Raw genomic sequence first — 18317 nt, 5'->3', positions numbered from 1 at the left:
TTAACAGGGTATTTTTCTACATTCAGCAGTGTAGCTCTAGATGATATACATAACAACTATGTAGAATTGTTTTATCCTTTAGCGTAGATTTGAGTAGCGAACAATTGTTCGGGGGCGGGGTCTATTGTGTTGTCCCCTGCCCCCCCCCCCCCCCACCTGACTTGCATGATGTCTCTTGTATGCCTTTAATCTGAGGCAAAAAATGTATTGTATATTTACATTGTTTTCTATGCAATACTGTGTTGTCTTCCTTATTGACATATTATATTAGTTGGATGGATGTTCATGTGCCATCTTTAGTCCAGATAAGGAGTATGCTAAGTTGAATTAGATGATATTAATTACTGAAATCAGATTATATGTTCCTCAGAGTTTCCTTTGTGGGCATGTGGATTCTATGCGATAGCTGAAATTAATTACAAGTACATATTGATGCAATGATATTAATTACCAGTACTTTAAATTTCCATTTTGCCTTTTATAGCTGAAACAGATTACATATGGATACAATTAACTTAGAATATTGCTTGGGGTTCTCCAGCATTGATTGAGTTAACTACAGTGCATATAAAAAAACGGGACAGATTTGAAAAGCCTATGAAATTTTTTGTTTCAAATTATGATCTCTGTATTTTGGTGTCAACAGGTGCTCAGAGGTCTTATCCTTTAAATGCCATTAAAATAATTGAGTTTCGTTAATGCTTGAGCGAAAAACGGAATGTTTTTGTCTGGGGCTAAAAAGGAGGCTTGTGCCAAAATGGCATAAAATGATATGATGATCGGACTTCTTGCTAATCAGCAGATTTCCTCTTAAAGTTTTCATAATCTTTGCCATAATTTTCGAATTATGAGGTCAAAATTCATTTCCAAATCTGCTTATTTGCTTGAATATTTCTGTTGTTCCTTTTGATATGTTCTCTTTTAGCTTTGAATATTCATTCTTTAGGCAAGAACAATTTTTTTTTAACCGAAGTGTGGGAGAGCATATTTTGTTCAAATCCTTTCATTGTGTGCAACAAAGGTTATGGTGCCTTTGAACAGTGGCATACTGATGGGTGGGGTCTCGGGGTGCCCCCCCCCCCTAAATAAAAAAAAATCATGACCAAGAAAAATAACAGAAAACATAGAAAGTGAAATATATCATTTTCTGAATATGTCAAGATCACAAAATTTGATATATTAATAAAAATGTGGAAATTTTTGCTTGCTTGCTTCACAACTTTTTAATACATTTTACCTGATCTGCCATATCTTGCTCCTTCAAAATTGGCACAATACGCCATTGCCATTGAAAGACATGAATCCTTTTCCTGTTTGTCCTGATATGATGATCGGACTTCTTGCTAATCAGCAGATTTCCTCTTAAAGTTTTCATAATCTTTGCCATAATTTTCGAATTATGAGGTCAAAATTCATTTCCAAATCTGCTTATTTGCTTGAATATTTCTGTTGTTCCTTTTGATATGTTCTCTTTTAGCTTTGAATATTCATTCTTTAGGCAAGAACAATTTTTTTTTAACCGAAGTATGGGAGAGCATATTTTTTTTTCAAATCCTTTCATTGTGTGCAACAAAGGTTATGGTGCCTTTGAACAGTGGCATACTGATGGGTGGGGTCTCGGGGTGCCCCCCCCCCTAAATAAAAAAAATCATGACCAAGAAAAATAACAGAAAACATAGAAAGTGAAATATATCATTTTCTGAATATGTCAAGATCACAAAATTTGATATATTAATAAAAATGTGGAAATTTTTGCTTGCTTGCTTCACAACTTTTTAATACATTTTACCTGATTTGCCATATCTTGCTCCTTCAAAATTGGCACAATACGCCATTGCCATTGAAAGACATGAATCCTTTCCTGTTTGTCCTGTCAAGAACATAATTAAAATTGGTGAAAGATTCAATAACCCCTTGAAAATAGGATTCATGTCTTATAGGTACGATAACATAATTTGTTTCACATAATGCAAGGATTGGAATAATTACAAATTCTCCCAATTAATAATGCAAATATTCTTACTTGGGTTGACAGAAAGTCTTTTTTTCTTACTTGTGAAGGAAAATTCAAAGGTAAAAGAAGTTTAGATGAAAAACAAAATTATTCAGGTAAATAAGTGAATTTATAAATGAAATTTGACATCAGAATTCGAAAATTATGGCAAAGATAATGAAAACATTAAAAGAAATTCTGCAGATTAACACCAAAGTCTAATCATCAAATTTCTCATTTCTGCCATTTTGGCGCAAGCCTCTTTTTGAACCCCCAACACAAACGTCCCATGTTCGCTCAAGCATGAACAAAATTTATTTTTTAAAAATTGCATTTCAAAGATAAGATCTCAGAGCATCTATTAACATCAAAATATAGATATAATATTCTGAAACAAAATTTTTATAGACTTTTCAAAACTGTCCCATTTTTTTATACGGACTGTATATAGGCAATCTTTGGATCAGAATTTTATCAGTGGAGTGCCAGTCATAGACTAGCTATTCACAAAATACAGATTGTTTCAATCCTTTCAGTCTCCCCAAAATAAATGTTGATATAGAGAAAAAGCATTCAATAGAAGTGTGGATTTAAATTCTTAAGTCTGAAGTTAAACCACTTACTGATTTTAAATGAATGATACTGTATATGCAGTTTAGGACTTGATCATCACATTCTATTTCAGTGCAAAATGATCTTAATTCTTCATTTTTTTCTTAATATATGTTACATGTTTCTTGTTAATGCTAGGATTATTTCAATGGAGAATTTTACTCTCAAATCCGTTTTTTATACCTTTGTTAATTCATCTCTTTTTACCATCAGACTTTTAATAGAAATATTGGGAAATTAACATTCGTCTATTACTATTTAATTTAAAAATACTTGTATAGTGGATACAGCTCTCTGAAAGTAGATAATTTTTTTAGATAGACATGATAATATATAGATATACTGTAGCCTATGTTTTTAGACTTTATTTGTATTTATAATGATTGAAAATCAATCATTGAATGATATTTAGATCTTTGATGAAATAAAGATACTATTTCAAAAATAAGATGTTCTCTTTTTATCATTTTTAAAATATATTTCCTGGAGGGAAAAATATCATTGCTCACTGTATGTAAATTTCATTTCACAGCTGTTCATGATGCACTCCTTATCTCAGTAATAAGTGACAGTGGCATCACAACTCTTTGATCACACAAAGATTTGAGTGGCAAATCATTTTGTTCATAATGGTTATAGACTCTCCTAACGTTTGAATGGAACATTTCAGCGCCACTGACAACCATTGCATACTTCCGCTTCCTCCTTTGTCTTTCTCTGCTTTTCCTTTTCTTCATCCTCTTCCTTACTCCTCCTTTTCCTCCAGCCTCCTCGTCTCCTCATTACTTTCCTCTCTCTTTTTTTCAAGAAGGCGTTCTCATGAAGAATTTTGTCAGTGATTTTCTCTGACTAATTTGCTCTCAGCCAAGCAGATATGAGGAGAGTCTGTGAAATCCACAGACGATATCTTTTCGAAACGCTCTCTTGTGCATATATACCTCCAATGATGATCCTCTCACATCAATTGCCTGTCTAGATCAGCTAATATTGGACCAAAAATTCATTTCAAAAGTTTGCATTGATTATTGTACAAAACAACACAGAAGATAACTTCAAACAGCTTCAAACTTGTATTTATAAACGTGTGTTGTTTGTAAATCGACCATCCACTTTACTTTAATAGCAACCTTTATAGGGATGGAATGGGGGTCCTGCACTGTAGGCTCTCACTCCACACACCCGTGATAATTATCCTCCTTTTGGTAGTCTGTTTTATCTAATTTTATTAAGTTTGATTTTAGCTTAGTATAGTTTACAAATTTAATAATCATGCAAAGAAATATAAAAAAGAAAAACATCTTACTTTACCTATGCCATAAGAGGCCAAGTATTGACATCAATGTGTATTGAATATGTTTTAGGGTTAAACATGGAAAAGTGTAAACCATAATTTGTCAAAGTATATGACCTGAGAATTTTTTTTAATGTTTCTTAACTATTATCTGTAAGGGCATCTATATTATTGTATACCTCTCTCTGTATGTCTTAGTTATATTTACTTATGTAAATGATTTCTGTTTCAATGTAATTATCCATAAAAGTGTTTATTTGTGATATTGAGAATGATCCAATATGCGTGGATTTTAATCATTAAATTATAAAACTTGACACGAGCAGCTTAGGCTGGGGCCGTGGTACGAGTTAGGAGGCTACTTTTTTCCAAAACCATGTTAAAAAACGAATAAATGACCAGATTTTTTGCATGGCCAGCCCCCAACTTTCTGCTCATCCCCCTTTCAATTTCAAAACCGTTCCGCGGCCCCTGTTCGGGAAATCCTTAGTATAGGCAGCTCAAGCCAAAGGAGGGAGATGTCAGTAAAACAATAACGAAAAATAAGTGTGGCTGAGTGAGCTATATACACAGCTCACCATGTTCAGATTATCCCCCGCTTACCGGGACGCGACACCCACTGGGGGCTTGTGGCTGTGTGATTGTTTCAGTCATTTAAAATTATGATATTAATTCCCTGTAGCTTCTTTTTGACTGAGACAATCACTAAAACGTGCCTATGAAGACGTGATAAACTGGGAAGCTTATAATGTCTAATTCCATCTCATTTTCATTGATCTTTGTTTTGCCATGTTGTGACTTTGGGGGCTACAGTTTCTCTGTGATTGAACCGATCTCTTCATTATTGACATGTGCTATTGCTAAAGGGTGGCAATTATAAGAGCTCACAAATCCCGGTCGTATCAACTTGACCAACAATATTTTTCTTGTGATCGTTCGCGAGCATTAGTGTAAAGCTCGATGGGGCAGTATGTAGGCCTATAAATAGCGCAATCAGGGGCTGATTCAGGATTTTCCACAATATTAAGGGGGGGGCACATTTTCCCCGAGAAAAAATTTACAAGCAACAAAAAATGGGGAAAGCCCTGGCTTTCAAAATGGGCCGGGGCACGCTGTGTTATAACGGCACATTTACATTACTAATTTTCTATAGTGCCTCTCAAAAGGGGAGGACGGGCTGGCTGTGCCCCCCTCCTCCCCCCTCAGACCCGCCAGTGCATTATGAGCGTATGATATGAGAGAGAAAAAAACAGAGGGACACAGCATACCGCGCAAAAAGTCCGAAGCAAGTAAGAAAAATAAAAATCACCTTTTCATGACGAGAATATAGCTTAATTTTTAATCATAATATTCACACTCACGATCAGAAAATAACACCATACACTTTCATTTTCTTTCTTTCCTCCTTTTCTTTTTGTTCTTAGTTGTAGGCCTGTATTTTGGGCCGGGCATGGCCCCAAAATTCAGGGGACTATTATAATAGGGATGCGGCGAACATCGATTTGCCCTGCCCAATAATTTTGACAACAAAATGGAAAAAATGAATCCATTGCAAAATGTGTTTTAAAAAAACATCTGAAAGCTCTATAAAACCATCAAACTTGACATAAAAATACTATTAAACATATGAAAATGTATTTTTTCGGTGTGCTTCACGTGCAAAATTCTGCATTAATTAGCGCGCAGAGCGCCGGAAATTTTGGAAATTGTTTTTACATACCCCCTCTCGCCATCTGAAACATGGATCGACACCCTTGACTATTTGTTCAATAAGTTTAGCCTCAATCAAAGAATATGTAGTGACCCCGGGGGGGAGGCCACTTACATTGACGAGTGGATACCATGCGCGACCAAAAAAAACCACGTAAAAGGGATGTCTTTTTCACGATAGGGCACGTTACGTACGTAACGTGATAAGGGTGTCAAAAACACAAAAATGATGAAAAAAGGCCAGTATCTATTTCGCTAGGACAATTACGTGTTTAGGGTCGAATATGCGGGGATGATAAAACAAAGTTAAAATGTTTTGTAAAGGATGTCCTTTTTGCCCCAACACTTCGTGTTTAGAGTCCCGATTTGCGCGAGGTGTAGAAGGTGGGGTCGTACTAAACCAAATAAGGTAAAGCCGACGACCGCCAGAAAACATTCATGTACTTGTTTAGGGGTTCATTTCAGGGAATATTTGCCAAGAGTATCGTTTTGTTTCTAATACTTAATTGTTAAGGGTAGGGTTTCACACCCCAATACTTGTTGTTAAGGGGTGCATTTTCAGAATATGAAAATTACGTGTTTAGGGTGCTTTTCGAGACCCCATGGTCGCGCATGGTATCCACTCGTGCATGGAAGTGCCCCCTGGGATTCCAGCCATTTGTGAAATAATAATGTTTTCTGCATTTTTGTGAGGGAGTGTTGAGCGACCGTGCGAGAAAAAATAAATCGAATTTGAACAGTAAAAAAACTTTTTGAGGCATATACATATGTATCTATTTTTTGTGTGTGTGGTCGATTTTTTTGGGGGGGTGGGGGGGTCTGCTTGAGCGGTTTGGGAGGGGGCTTCAACTGCACCCAAGCCACGCCCATTCAGACACGCCCTCTTTCCTTCACCCGCGAAACTCCATCATTCGCTTACCAGGCCCAGTCTCCCCCAGCCGCCCGGGCTCGGCCCGGAATGGAAGCGGCCGTCCCGGCCTGGCCCATCGGCGCGGCATAGCGCATATACATACATGTTAACCAGTACCAGCTCAGCTCTCTCTAGCATGTCTAGCTCTCTGCTATTATTAAAACTCCACGCGAGCCTAACTAGAGCTGATCGGTTCTGAACTTGATGAGAATATTTCAGACTGCCATCATCAGCGGATAGAAGCATATATCTGAGAATATTTAGCAAGTATCGTACCGGGTATGTCTCTCGAGTACGGTATTAAACATTAGTTTTAAAAAGTTAGTCGTATAAAATCGTAACGCTTTCTCTGTGTGTGGCTGTGCAGCTAGCGGCCGGGAGCCCCCTGGGTAAGCTGTGAGTGACTGCTCTGTGTCTGTTGGCTATTGTCACTAGTTTAAAGATAAATTTCAGTTTTGGTAACGATCTCAAAATGACTTTTTACAGAATCTAATGTAATGACCACCCAAGTGTCTGTATGAATAAAAAAATATGTGCCAAAGGATTCTGGAAGAAATTGTGTAATTGCTGAGAAATAAGCGCAGATTCGGTCACTTCCGTCGGGTCTTTATTCCAGCAATAATTGATAATACAGCGTCCCACGTGTGCCTATCTGTGTTGGTGCTCTTCAGTGTGAACGATTTTCAGCGTAGCTTTCAAGATTTCACAAAGCTCAGTTTACGTAACTGTACCAGATCTAGATCCTGGATGATATTCTGACAATTAAGCCTGGTTTTACAGACTTTGTCATGAAATCAGTGTTTACTGCAACAACTGGCATTTCTCTTTAAGTCAACAGTCACACTCACAGCATGGACCTACAATACACGGTCACAGGCACGTGTTTTGTCAAATTGAAAGAGGGACAAATTGAGGGAAGGGATATCTTTTCTTAATTGTTTTTCATTAAAACTGAAATTCCTGACGAGTGTTGAATCATTATCTCACACAGTAACACTAACAGAGACGTTGCCCTGGGGACCCCGACATGTCTTCAGACAGTACGTGTTCGTGCTGCCGCAGTAAACAGAGACGCAGCCTTTATAGTCTACTCTAGCAAAGCCGTAAGCGGGGCCGTGAATCATGTGAATGAATGAGGCAGCCAGAATCTGTTTAAGTTGACTGTTGCCCTTTTCTTTTTTGCTTTCTTGACTTCTTTTCCAATCTAAAATTATTTAGGGCCTAAGTCTAACCTTAAGACTAATGATACTTCAGAGGCTCAGCAATTTTCTCTCCAGCAGCCAAGTGTCGAATACAGCTGTTTTAACAGAGTCTAGACTCTAGAGCTTCTAGAGGTGGTTTGAATAAATTACAGTGTAATGTTAGAGCAAATGTGACTGAGGTGAGACTTTGACTTTGGTAACTATACTTGTAGGCCATTCTGTGATTTTAGGAAGTGGTCACCAAATTGAATCAGTACCTAATCAGAGCTACCAAGTCTCACGCATTATGCGTGAGACTCAAGCATTTTGGACTCTTATTCATCCCCTCAAATCTCTCTCACGCAACTATCACAGCCTATCCTCATACATTGTACACAATGTCTGTGATCTCACTCAGATTCACAGAAAATTTCACGCATAGCTGGTCTTTGAACTTGGCATCTCTGGGTTACCTTGTTTTAGATATTTATGTAAAATTCTGTTTACGATGCAAAGCTCTTATTAACTGGTTCCTTCAGTGGCGGACCTTGACCCGTGATTGGAGGGGCACTGTATTGTTTGTGAACAATTAATGCTGTGCTCCTCCAATGCTTCGTCTCAATCCCCCAGGTCACGGTGGGCCATTGGGTTCCTTCTTTCCTTGTGCAATATTCATTGGGCTCAGATTTCCATGGGTGGTCAAGTTTTCAGATGACATTGAAAATTCCACGCAAGGGTTTAATTAGTCAAATGTGGAATTATAATTTTGTCATTAATCCATCTTCCTTGCCTTCCCTGCTCTTCAAGATCACTCACAAAGTAAAAAAAAATGATTACTAAATCAATTCATGAAATAAATAAATCACAAACAAGATATAAGGGGATAAATTATTATATAATATATGTATCTACTCGTGGAAATGGAAACCAGGGTGTACAATTCTGGAGAATTTTGCGGAGCTGGTTTCCATTTTCACAAGTAGATTAAACTGAAGACAGATTACAAGTGAGATCACTGATGAAATAAATCTCATTAGTAATCTGTCTTTATCTACTCTTCACTCTTCGTCAAGACAGTTGTGAAGGGAGAGTCAATCTGGAATTTGTTTGGCTCTTCATACAGATTTGATTTGGTAATTTTTTCTTCTTTTTAATGCTTTTAGGGTTCTAGCACTATTGTATATCATTTAGACACTCTTCTTCCTCTGGAGTCTGGTGACCATGTCGGATTGGAACAATAGAAAGCTCGCTGCCCAGGCCAAGATAGATGAATCAGCCTCAGATCTAAATAAAATCAGTCAAGAGATCTGGTCCCGCCCTGAGCTTGGTTACAATGAACATCATGCTCACAAGATTCTCACCGATTACCTAGAAAAGGAAGGTTTTGAGGTAAGGTATGTTTTGTTCTGAGGTAGGGAACTTATGCAGTGTCTCTGTCAGGCCTGTAAAAGAGATACTTGTTAGAAATCTGACATTACACCAAATCGCTGTAGACTAAGGCCTGGATTCTGAACTCGCGTTTAAATCATACCCTGGTTTAAAGTCGTGGTTTAACTATGGAGAGCCAATTGGGGCACAAATCCCTAAGAGTGCACATCCAATTTATGACACCCAAATTGTCTGTGAATGATAACTGAAGTATTTTTGAAGTATTTTTATTCATTATGAAAGCAAAAGGAGACAGAATAGTAAACATACGAAATATAGAATATAAACAGAATTTCTGAATTTTTGGCTCTCTACAAGGTATGCATAAAAATAGTGAATTCATAAACAAATACCATTGAGAAGCATGAATGATATGAGAAAACAATTTTCCCCAAATTTGTAGGAACTAGACAAGCTCTCAGTTAACTAAAGTGAAAGAAGTCTACATGTAGGTTAATTTTGTTTTCTTTTAGTTCTAATTTGTTAATTAAACGTAATTTGTGCTCTTCAAATCCACTCTTTTGATGTGGGCTGGGAAGGCCAAGTGTATAAGAAGACATATTTTTAATGAATATGGAGATATGAATAGACACAGACATGACCCTCTTCATTTAATTTGTTCTTCGTCTCCATTATATTTCTGTTATGTTCCTGTTGAGTTGCTATTGTACTATTATTAATTTCCTCTCATCGACAAACCTCCCTTACAATAGTAAGTGTTTATTTTCAAACTCTACATTAGGTTACAAGAAATTATCACCTTGAGACTGCATTCAAGGCTACATATGGATCTGATACTGGCGTCCATGTTTGTGTGATCTGTGAGTACGATGCTCTTCCTGAAATTGGCCATGCCTGCGGACATAACCTCATAGCTGAATGTGGAGCAGGTGCAGGTCTGGGGATCAAAGCAGCGTTAGAACTTGATGACTCTCTGGTTGGCAGGGTAAGCTTATATCTTTTTGTTGAAAAAAATCTTCTGTTGTCTATAATTGTAAGCAAGTGGTTCTTGTATGGTTGTCAAAGAGGTGTTTATTGGATCAATAAATAATAAAGCTGACTTGAGTCTCTATGACCTGAGGTGAACCTTCTGTTATTCTGTTGATCAGGCAGACATTAATAGGGAATAATTTTCCTGGTATTGCATCGCAATTTGCTCCACATTTTTGAACGACTGCTCTGCATTTAGTCTTTTGTATAGCATATTTTTTACATAGGACTGTACATTACCTAGTTGAGAGTTTTTCTTTTATGACCAAAAATGCTATTCAAATTTGTAAAGCAAAATTATTCCCTGATTATAATCACTAAACAGCGATCAATGCACTAATGCTACACACTTTCATCTATTCAGACCGACTCAATCTATATTATATTATATAGATTGCACAATAAGTTTGTAGGAACGTCAAGACACTATAAAAAAAATAAGTAAATACCCATCGGACATATCTCCAGTCATAGTGTAGTAGTTCCTGATATTCCTTCTTGACACACAGCATAATGATGATTATAATAATATCCTTGATATGAATACACCTATTTTCACACTTTAAGGTGACGGTGCTTGGTACGCCAGCAGAAGAAGGAGCAGGAGGAAAGATAGACCTGATTAACGCTGGAGCCTTCAAGGATATGGACGTAGCTATGATGGCACATCCATATGCTTACACTGTACCACAACCTCTACACCTGTCAATGCTAGAGTAAGAAAGAATAAGTGCTTTCCACATAGATTATATCATATACTGGTTCTAAGTTAGCTGATGAAGAAGCTGTAATATTTCACATTTTCAAAATTTATCAATATCATAATACTGTATGGGTTTTTGATAAAGCTGTTGGTAAGTTATGAACAACTTAATGAGTGACTGGTGATCCTTTCTTGTGTTAAATGAAAATATCAGATTTTAATTGGTGTTGATTTAGTTCCGAAGAAAAGGTTACTCGTAACTAATGAATAGCTTTATGAAACAGCCTCCTGATTAAGTTTAAGAAACAGAAAGTGTTCTAAGAAAACTTGTTGAAAATGTATAAAGTGATTTATGATATCAGTTATCACAAGTTTATTTGTATGCAAAGCTCATGTGGCTATACAGTAGAATGGATATGTCCAGCCCTCACATTAGCTCAAGCAGCGACAAGGCGACAATTACCTTAGGTGCCCTGCCAACTCACCATATTGCCCTCAAAATTAGCAATAGGGGTTCTAAGGTGCCTTGTTCTCTCTCTGTGTGGCTTACCCGAGTGGGCATGGACTAGTTATGACTATGGACAACATCACTTCAGTAGAGGTGTTTTCTCTACTATTCTCTTACTAAAGGAAAGGAAATGCCATGACTTAAATTTTAAGCCACAATGTTACCACACTCTGAATAAAAGGCGACATTCAGAACCACAACGCCATGGTCATATTTTCCCAGGTATGCCAATTTTCAGACTAAAGTCCGAATTCAGACTCTTAAACATATTTTTCTGCCATTCAGAAACAAATTTTGGCATGTAGGAAAGTTGTCATTCGGGATGACTTTTAGATTTTTTGAAATTCTAATATCTTTTTTTTCCTTACCTTGAAGATTAACAATACACTACACTGGTCTAGCTTCCCATGCATCTGCTGCTCCTTGGAGAGGTTTAAATGCCCTAGATGCAGCTGTCATGTGCTACAGTAATATCTCGGTCATGAGGCAACAGTTTAGACCGGAATGGAGAGTTCATGGTAAGTAAATTGAAGTTCTGTGTGTGAGCACAATTAGGGGGACAGAATCAACAAAAGTACTATTTTATTGTGCCTGCTCAAATTGCCTCTGATATGAGATTTCTTAGGCTCTATGCAGAGAGATTCGCATTGAAATGCAACCAAATATCAAACACAATATCCAAATGTATGCTCCTGATGATTGGTTGAAACTCCAAGTTATGTTTGATTTTGTAGGTGTATGTTATTGCAATACTTTCTGCAACAATTCTAGGACCTATTAGTGTATGCATTTTAGGAAATTAATCTCATATACACACAGCTCATTAAATTGCAGACCAGTCATATGTAGATAAGTAGCAAGGACAGTCTCAATAACTAAAAGTTTACAATTGGATTGCTAAGGATCTCTGTTCTTTATTTATGCATCTTCATTTCAGAATAATGAGAAGCTTAGATATATAATTTCTGAAGGTTTTCATGGCGAAGAAGAATAGTGTAGTAGGTTTCACTGACCACCATGTATCTTTTTTGGGCAAACCAAACCCAAACTCGACGTTTCGACAAGTATGTTCTTGTCTTCAGGAGAAAGCTTAGAATTCTTGACATTCATATTTTTTATACCATTGGTTATCAAATCTTGATTCTTAGTCACTTGATTCAGCAATTTATCCAAATAATGGTGCAAAGTCAACTCTCATTGAAACAAATTTTTATAACAACCAGGAAATTCTCATCACAAGAAAACATTTGGAAATGCAGGGAAAGTTTCTTTAAAATATGATTCATAGCATAGAGCGGGAATCCTGCTAAAAGATGAGGTGTTGACTTTTGTTAATTTACCTGAGTCAAACATTCATTTCTTGATATCTGTGATTCAGGTATCTTCACCAATGGTGGTGCCAAGCCTAACATCATTCCAGAGGAAGCAGAACTCCTGTACTATCTGAGAGCTCCTGAAAGTAAGCAACTTGGTGTCCTCAAAGAGAAGATCGTTGGATGCGCCCGAGGTGCAGCAGTAGCAACAGGGTGTGAGGTATGACAGTGCTCCTGATTGAAAATTGGCAAATGCTGGTGGGTGCTGCATATATCTAATTTGACAATTAATTAGAAATCACTTTGGTCTAATGATTAGTTAGAGAAGGAGTACAATTCAGTGCATGTGTTAGATGTGCAAGGTTTTATTTGTTTGTGAATGAGTGCAAAGGAACAGAGAAATTGATGACATAACCAGTGTTTGCCAGCTTTAACCCACCTTCAAGGTTAAATGTGGAACTGCAGATTCACACCTAGTGTGTTAAATATGATATGATTTGAATACTTTGAGCCAAAAATTTGTTGACCCAATTACAAACATATAAGGTCATGGTGTGATTGCGTTTGTTAAGTAAGTAAGTGAAGATTGTTCTTATGATCAGAACATTATTTTGTGTCAATGGCAATGTGTATTTCATTTTACTCTACCGCAACAATGGTTTAGAATTCTGTGACATAGTATATATCACCATGGACCATTCCTCATTGCCCCGCCCCCTCCCCACCCCACCACCACCCAATCAGCCAAATTACTTTAAATTTCCACATGTTTAAACCTTAAAGTGATTGGTTAACATTGGTTTGACTTTTAAAAAATCTGAGCTAGAAGGTCACACTTGTCACCTGTGTCTGTGATATGTTACAAAAATGAAGCCCAGAAAAAATTGCGTTCGAAAATAATTATTTAGTGCTTCAAAATTTGAAGTATAAAGTGACCGGAAACACCATCTTAATTTCATCCCATACACTTATGTGTACTATTTAGGTGTCTACAAGACGCCTATTTACAAAATCGGGGTTTGCCTTGTAGTTTTAGCTTTTCATTCTCAATAATGGTTGTTTTCAGGGTTTATTAGTTATAATACATGTACTTGTACACATGTTTTATCTTGGTTTGAGAATTTTTTAAATCAGCTGCTCACAAAGTTAAACAATACCTTTAAGCAACTAATTACTTCAACAGTCAAGACTCAAGCAAGAATCGGTTAAAATCATGTGCATTCCCCATCCTCCTTTTGTGGTCCTTGACTTGAAGTCGAGGATTATCATTGACTTGAGTAGAATTAGATTGGCCCCCTGTATTAAGTTTCCTCTCCAACTATTTCTCTCTTGTCAAGGTCGAGTTTAAAAGAGGTTGCAACTACGATAACGTGATTCACAACGATGCCTTATCATTCTCCTTTGAGAGACACGCAGAAAGCTTGGGTTTCAGCTACCCCTCTGAGAGGAGAAGAGAGAAGGGTGGTTCTACTGACATGGGTAATGTTTCCTACGTCCTTCCCAGCATACATCCCAAGTTTGGCATTCCAACTGAGGCAGCTACTCATACACCTGGCTTCACCAAATGGGCAGGTATGTGACTTCTGCTGAGCCGTAGGCCTGGTTCGGTGATTGGTTTTACAACTAATTTTTATGGTCGGTTGCGTGGATTACCTTATGCATTCATAGTACAAAACTTAAGTCTCAAGAGCGGCAAAAATTAAGCGATGTTGAATCCACTCCTGTTTTAAGGGGGCTCAGGGATGGATGACTGTTTTAAGGGGGCTCAGGGGATGGATGAGGATTAGTGTGAGTGGAAATGTAAATTGTATTCATGGTAATTAAGTTTGTTATTATAGCAAACACATTTTAATTCAATTGATAATTCTGAAAGAGTGATTTTTTTTCTGAAATTATCAACAACAAAAAGGGCTCTAAAGGATTGTAAGTATATGCTTGTTTTTGATGTATTATATGGAAAACAACATAATAGTAGAAAAATTATACAACAGAAAGCCTACTGGTAATCTTGAATCTTGATTGTAATGAAAAAAAAATGTAAGGTAAATTATACCTTGATATACAGTAGCTGTGGTTGGAGGAATTTCGTTTTAAACAGCTGTTGGTAGAACAATGCCCTGTAGTAGTCGTCAAATCATTTCTTAATTGTTGATTCATATGTACCAAGGCAGGAATTAAACTTGAGTATTGATGGATGTGTTATGTTTAATTACAGGCCTGCCTGGAGCACAAGCACCCACCCTGATCCAAGCCAAAGCCATAGCCATGACGGGTATCGATGTGATAGACCCTGATACTAACCTACTGAAGACTGCGCAGGAAGAGTTCCAGAAGACTGTCAATGGCCTCACATAGCATCGCTAGGAGTCACACACCTAACCTGACACACACCCGTCACACACCTATCCAGCTAAGGCCATGTCCAAGACTGAACTGATAGATGAAGCAACGTCATTCTGCAGATCACCTGGAAGAAGTTCAGAAGACTACCAGGAGCATCAAGTAATCTTTGTTACGGAAGTTCTGAGTGGTATAAAATAACAAATGAATGTTTACATTTACAAAGTGTTCAGGCCATATTTACTGTCATAGATGTAATTCTGATATATCATTTAATGGAAAATATTTTTGAATTATTTACAGAGATGTTCTATTGATGATGAACTCAGAAAAATATGCATGTGTTGTTGATCAAATGGAAAGTCTTTGTGTTAAGGCATATGTGCAATTTACATGCAAGGGCATGGCCAAGACTTGTACTGATGAAAATCTAACACCAGCTTTCTTGATGCTGGGAGCCAGGCTGGGCTGGAACTTGGAACCCAGCGAGTTGGGGGGATTTCTGCCGGGTCAAGCCAGTCCGGGTTGAGAGCTAAAGCAGCAGAGATCGAAAGCTGTAATAAGTCTTGGAAAAATACTGAAAAAACAGCGAGATATTGTAACTATTTACCTCCATGTGTGAACTGAGTTCATACTTACTCCCAGATAATCTAACTAAATTGATCCTTAACATGAATTTCAGCCCCATAGAGCAACAAAAACGACTTTATTTTGGCTTCGATCGGGACATCTTATTCAAATTCGTTGTCGAGTTTCGCCAAATGAATGTAGTGGGCAGCAACACTGTTGATTTCACTTTGTGTTTACCGCTTGTAATCGCTAATTTCTGCACATATCCAAAAGAATGTATGGCAGACCGAGACCCTAAATCTGAGAATTAAAACGAAATCAAGATCAAAGCCGAAATAAAGCTGTTCCTGATGCTCATTGAGGTTAGAACTCAGGTTAAGATTGTTGCTTTGGAATTGATTCTGATAAAAATTTAGGTTGAATTGTTTTGCTGACATCTCAGGGTATGAAAGTGCATTAGGGCCTAGCATGAACCTAGCGAGGCCAGGCTTCTATAGGGGCTGCAGCAGCGGTGTTGTGCAGTGGCTCTGAGTTCCGGGCTGATCCAGGACCCTGAGATCAGGTGCTTGAGCACCTGACAAAGGTAGCTGTGCTAAAGCCAGGGTAATGATAATAGCAGGGCCCACTGGGAGAACAGTTTTCGGAACTGAGGTGGCTACCCTGGGTAAATATGCCATTATTATTATTTTGTATTATTACCAGTGAGTTGGCAGCTGTTGACTTCTATTTCTTCTTCCTTCTTCGTACCTAATAATATTGGTTGATAGATTATGTCACTGGTTTGGCTCATGGAAGATTTTGTGTTGGACGTGCCGTTTGGCCACCAAGATCAGAGGAATAAAGCTTTTGATACCTATCCTCTAGCTCATTAACCTCGCAGTTCAATGATGCATTGAAGATCCTTCCTTCTGCTTGTTCATCCCCACCAATAAATAGTGCCTAGAACCATTTATTTTAGTAGGGAACAATCAGAAAAGGCCTTTTCTTCCCTCCTCTCCTGTGGTTCTTTATCAGGGAGGCCTCTGGTTTGGCACTACCAGTAACGAGACCAACTTCTTCATTGATGAACAGGAGTTTGATCTTATCCAAGTCAGTAGCATGCTTTTGATATGCGACGGGAGATATCTAGGACGATAACTTGAGCTGAAAATCAATCTGCGCCGGGGGGAGGGGTAGTACTTAGATTTGGTTTGGACTGGGGTGTGCGGCCGAAGGCTCAAAAGTCATGCCCATACTTAAGGGTCATTTTGGCTAAAAAAGTACAAAGTGTACAACGCTGTATGGTAAAAAGTTGGGAAAAAGGTCCACTATAACGAAGAAAAAGCAATGCATCTAAGTGGAGAACTCTTCAGGAAAAATGCTCACTGAAATGGGCACTTGCTTTTTTCTAAGTGTGACATTGGGCTGCAATAATTCTGTCAAAAACATTGGACATTTTCCCAGACAGTCTATTTCCCAGGCTTCTAACTTAGATACTTGTCTTGAATATAAAATATCTTATGACCCTTAACTCTACAGATTATCTTGCATTTCTTGAGAGGAGTCTTGATTAGAACACAATATGCTGGGACAACTGGACAATAAAGATTACCAAGTCCACTTAACCCTATCTAGGCCGGGGTATTTTGGGAGTTCATATGGCGGGGGGGGGGCCTCCCAGGCCCCCCCTTAAGATCTCGGCCGTCGACCGCGCGATCGCGCCGAAAATTGGCACGCGGGTTGCCTGGGACATAATCTACAAGATTGCATAGTAATTTTTTTCATGCGAATTGCTATTAAGTGATTATGCTAATTTATGCGTAATTAGTATGCGAAATCATTCTTTTTCCTCTAACTCCCTAAATAAAGCTCCAAATGTACTAATTTTTGGTATAGAAACTCTTTGTGGTGTTCTTAGCAAGTGTACATGAAAAAAATTGCGATATCAAATCATTTTCTTATGTATTGTTTTTTGCAATTTCTTATGTATTTCTTTGTTTTTTGACCTTTTGTTTTTCATTGTTTTTTCAATGAAATTTGTTGGGGACTCTTCTGTGATCATAAAAAGCATAAAATAAATACATTTAGACCAGCAAAACTAAAAATAATCATGCATTTATGAATTTTGGTTGAAAACACAATTTGCATTGACTTTGTACACGAAATCACGTTTTTGAGCAATTTTTGGTCTGACATGCACTTACATAATGTTGCGTAATTTCGGAACCACGTACCCGGGTGATGCAAAATTGGTCTCAAAAGTTGCGCAAGACTTGAAAGTAAAAAGTCAGCGAGCGGCGCGGTCAAAAAATTTTGCGCCGCGAAAATATCGCGCGATTCGTTGAGGGGGGGCTCTGAGGCCCCCCCCCCCGGCCTAGATAGGGTTAAAGCAATACTATAAAGTGTTTTTTGAGGGTGCCATGTTCCACCCATGACTATTTTTTAAGCTTTCTGGGGTTTTTTTTGTAGATATTGTCAACCTCCAAACGATTTTGCTTAAAATCGTTTACTTTTGATGCACTAACAAATTAAAGTTAAAATTTGAGGGGTCTTTTGGGGATAAAAAAAAACTCCATGTGTATTAGTATAGGACAGTGCGTCTGTCCATTTAGGCATTTTCTTCTAGTCAAAACATGTCAGGGAGACTATGAATATGGCTGTCTTTAAATAGTTATAATTCATAATTTCAAACTGTTATCACAAATCTATTTTTGAAAATACTTTACAGTCTTGCTTTAACTTACCCATCTGTAATTATTTCTTTGACTTTACTTTAAAGTCAAGTGAAA

The 18317-nt window shown here is 37.7% G+C and overlaps 1 protein-coding gene across 1 annotated transcript; it reads left to right on the top strand.

Annotated features, from left to right (window-relative positions):
• The first annotated feature begins 6635 nt into the window (after positions 1 to 6635).
• On the top strand, positions 6636 to 16774 carry LOC121422376 (peptidase M20 domain-containing protein 2-like). The gene is made up of 8 exons (XM_041617378.1): positions 6636 to 6795; positions 8861 to 9086; positions 9868 to 10071; positions 10683 to 10831; positions 11702 to 11844; positions 12705 to 12859; positions 13977 to 14211; positions 14855 to 16774. Exons 2-8 carry the CDS (start codon positions 8919 to 8921, stop codon positions 14992 to 14994), a joined length of 1194 nt encoding a protein of 397 aa, XP_041473312.1. The 5' UTR covers positions 6636 to 6795; positions 8861 to 8918; the 3' UTR covers positions 14995 to 16774.
• The last annotated feature ends 1543 nt before the right edge of the window (positions 16775 to 18317 follow it).

This window comes from Lytechinus variegatus, chromosome 10 (genome assembly GCF_018143015.1).
Source record: "Lytechinus variegatus isolate NC3 chromosome 10, Lvar_3.0, whole genome shotgun sequence".
Lineage (NCBI taxonomy): Eukaryota > Metazoa > Echinodermata > Echinoidea > Temnopleuroida > Toxopneustidae > Lytechinus > Lytechinus variegatus.
The sequence above is the reverse complement of the archived record's forward strand: the minus strand, read 5'-3'. Positions and strand labels throughout refer to the sequence as shown.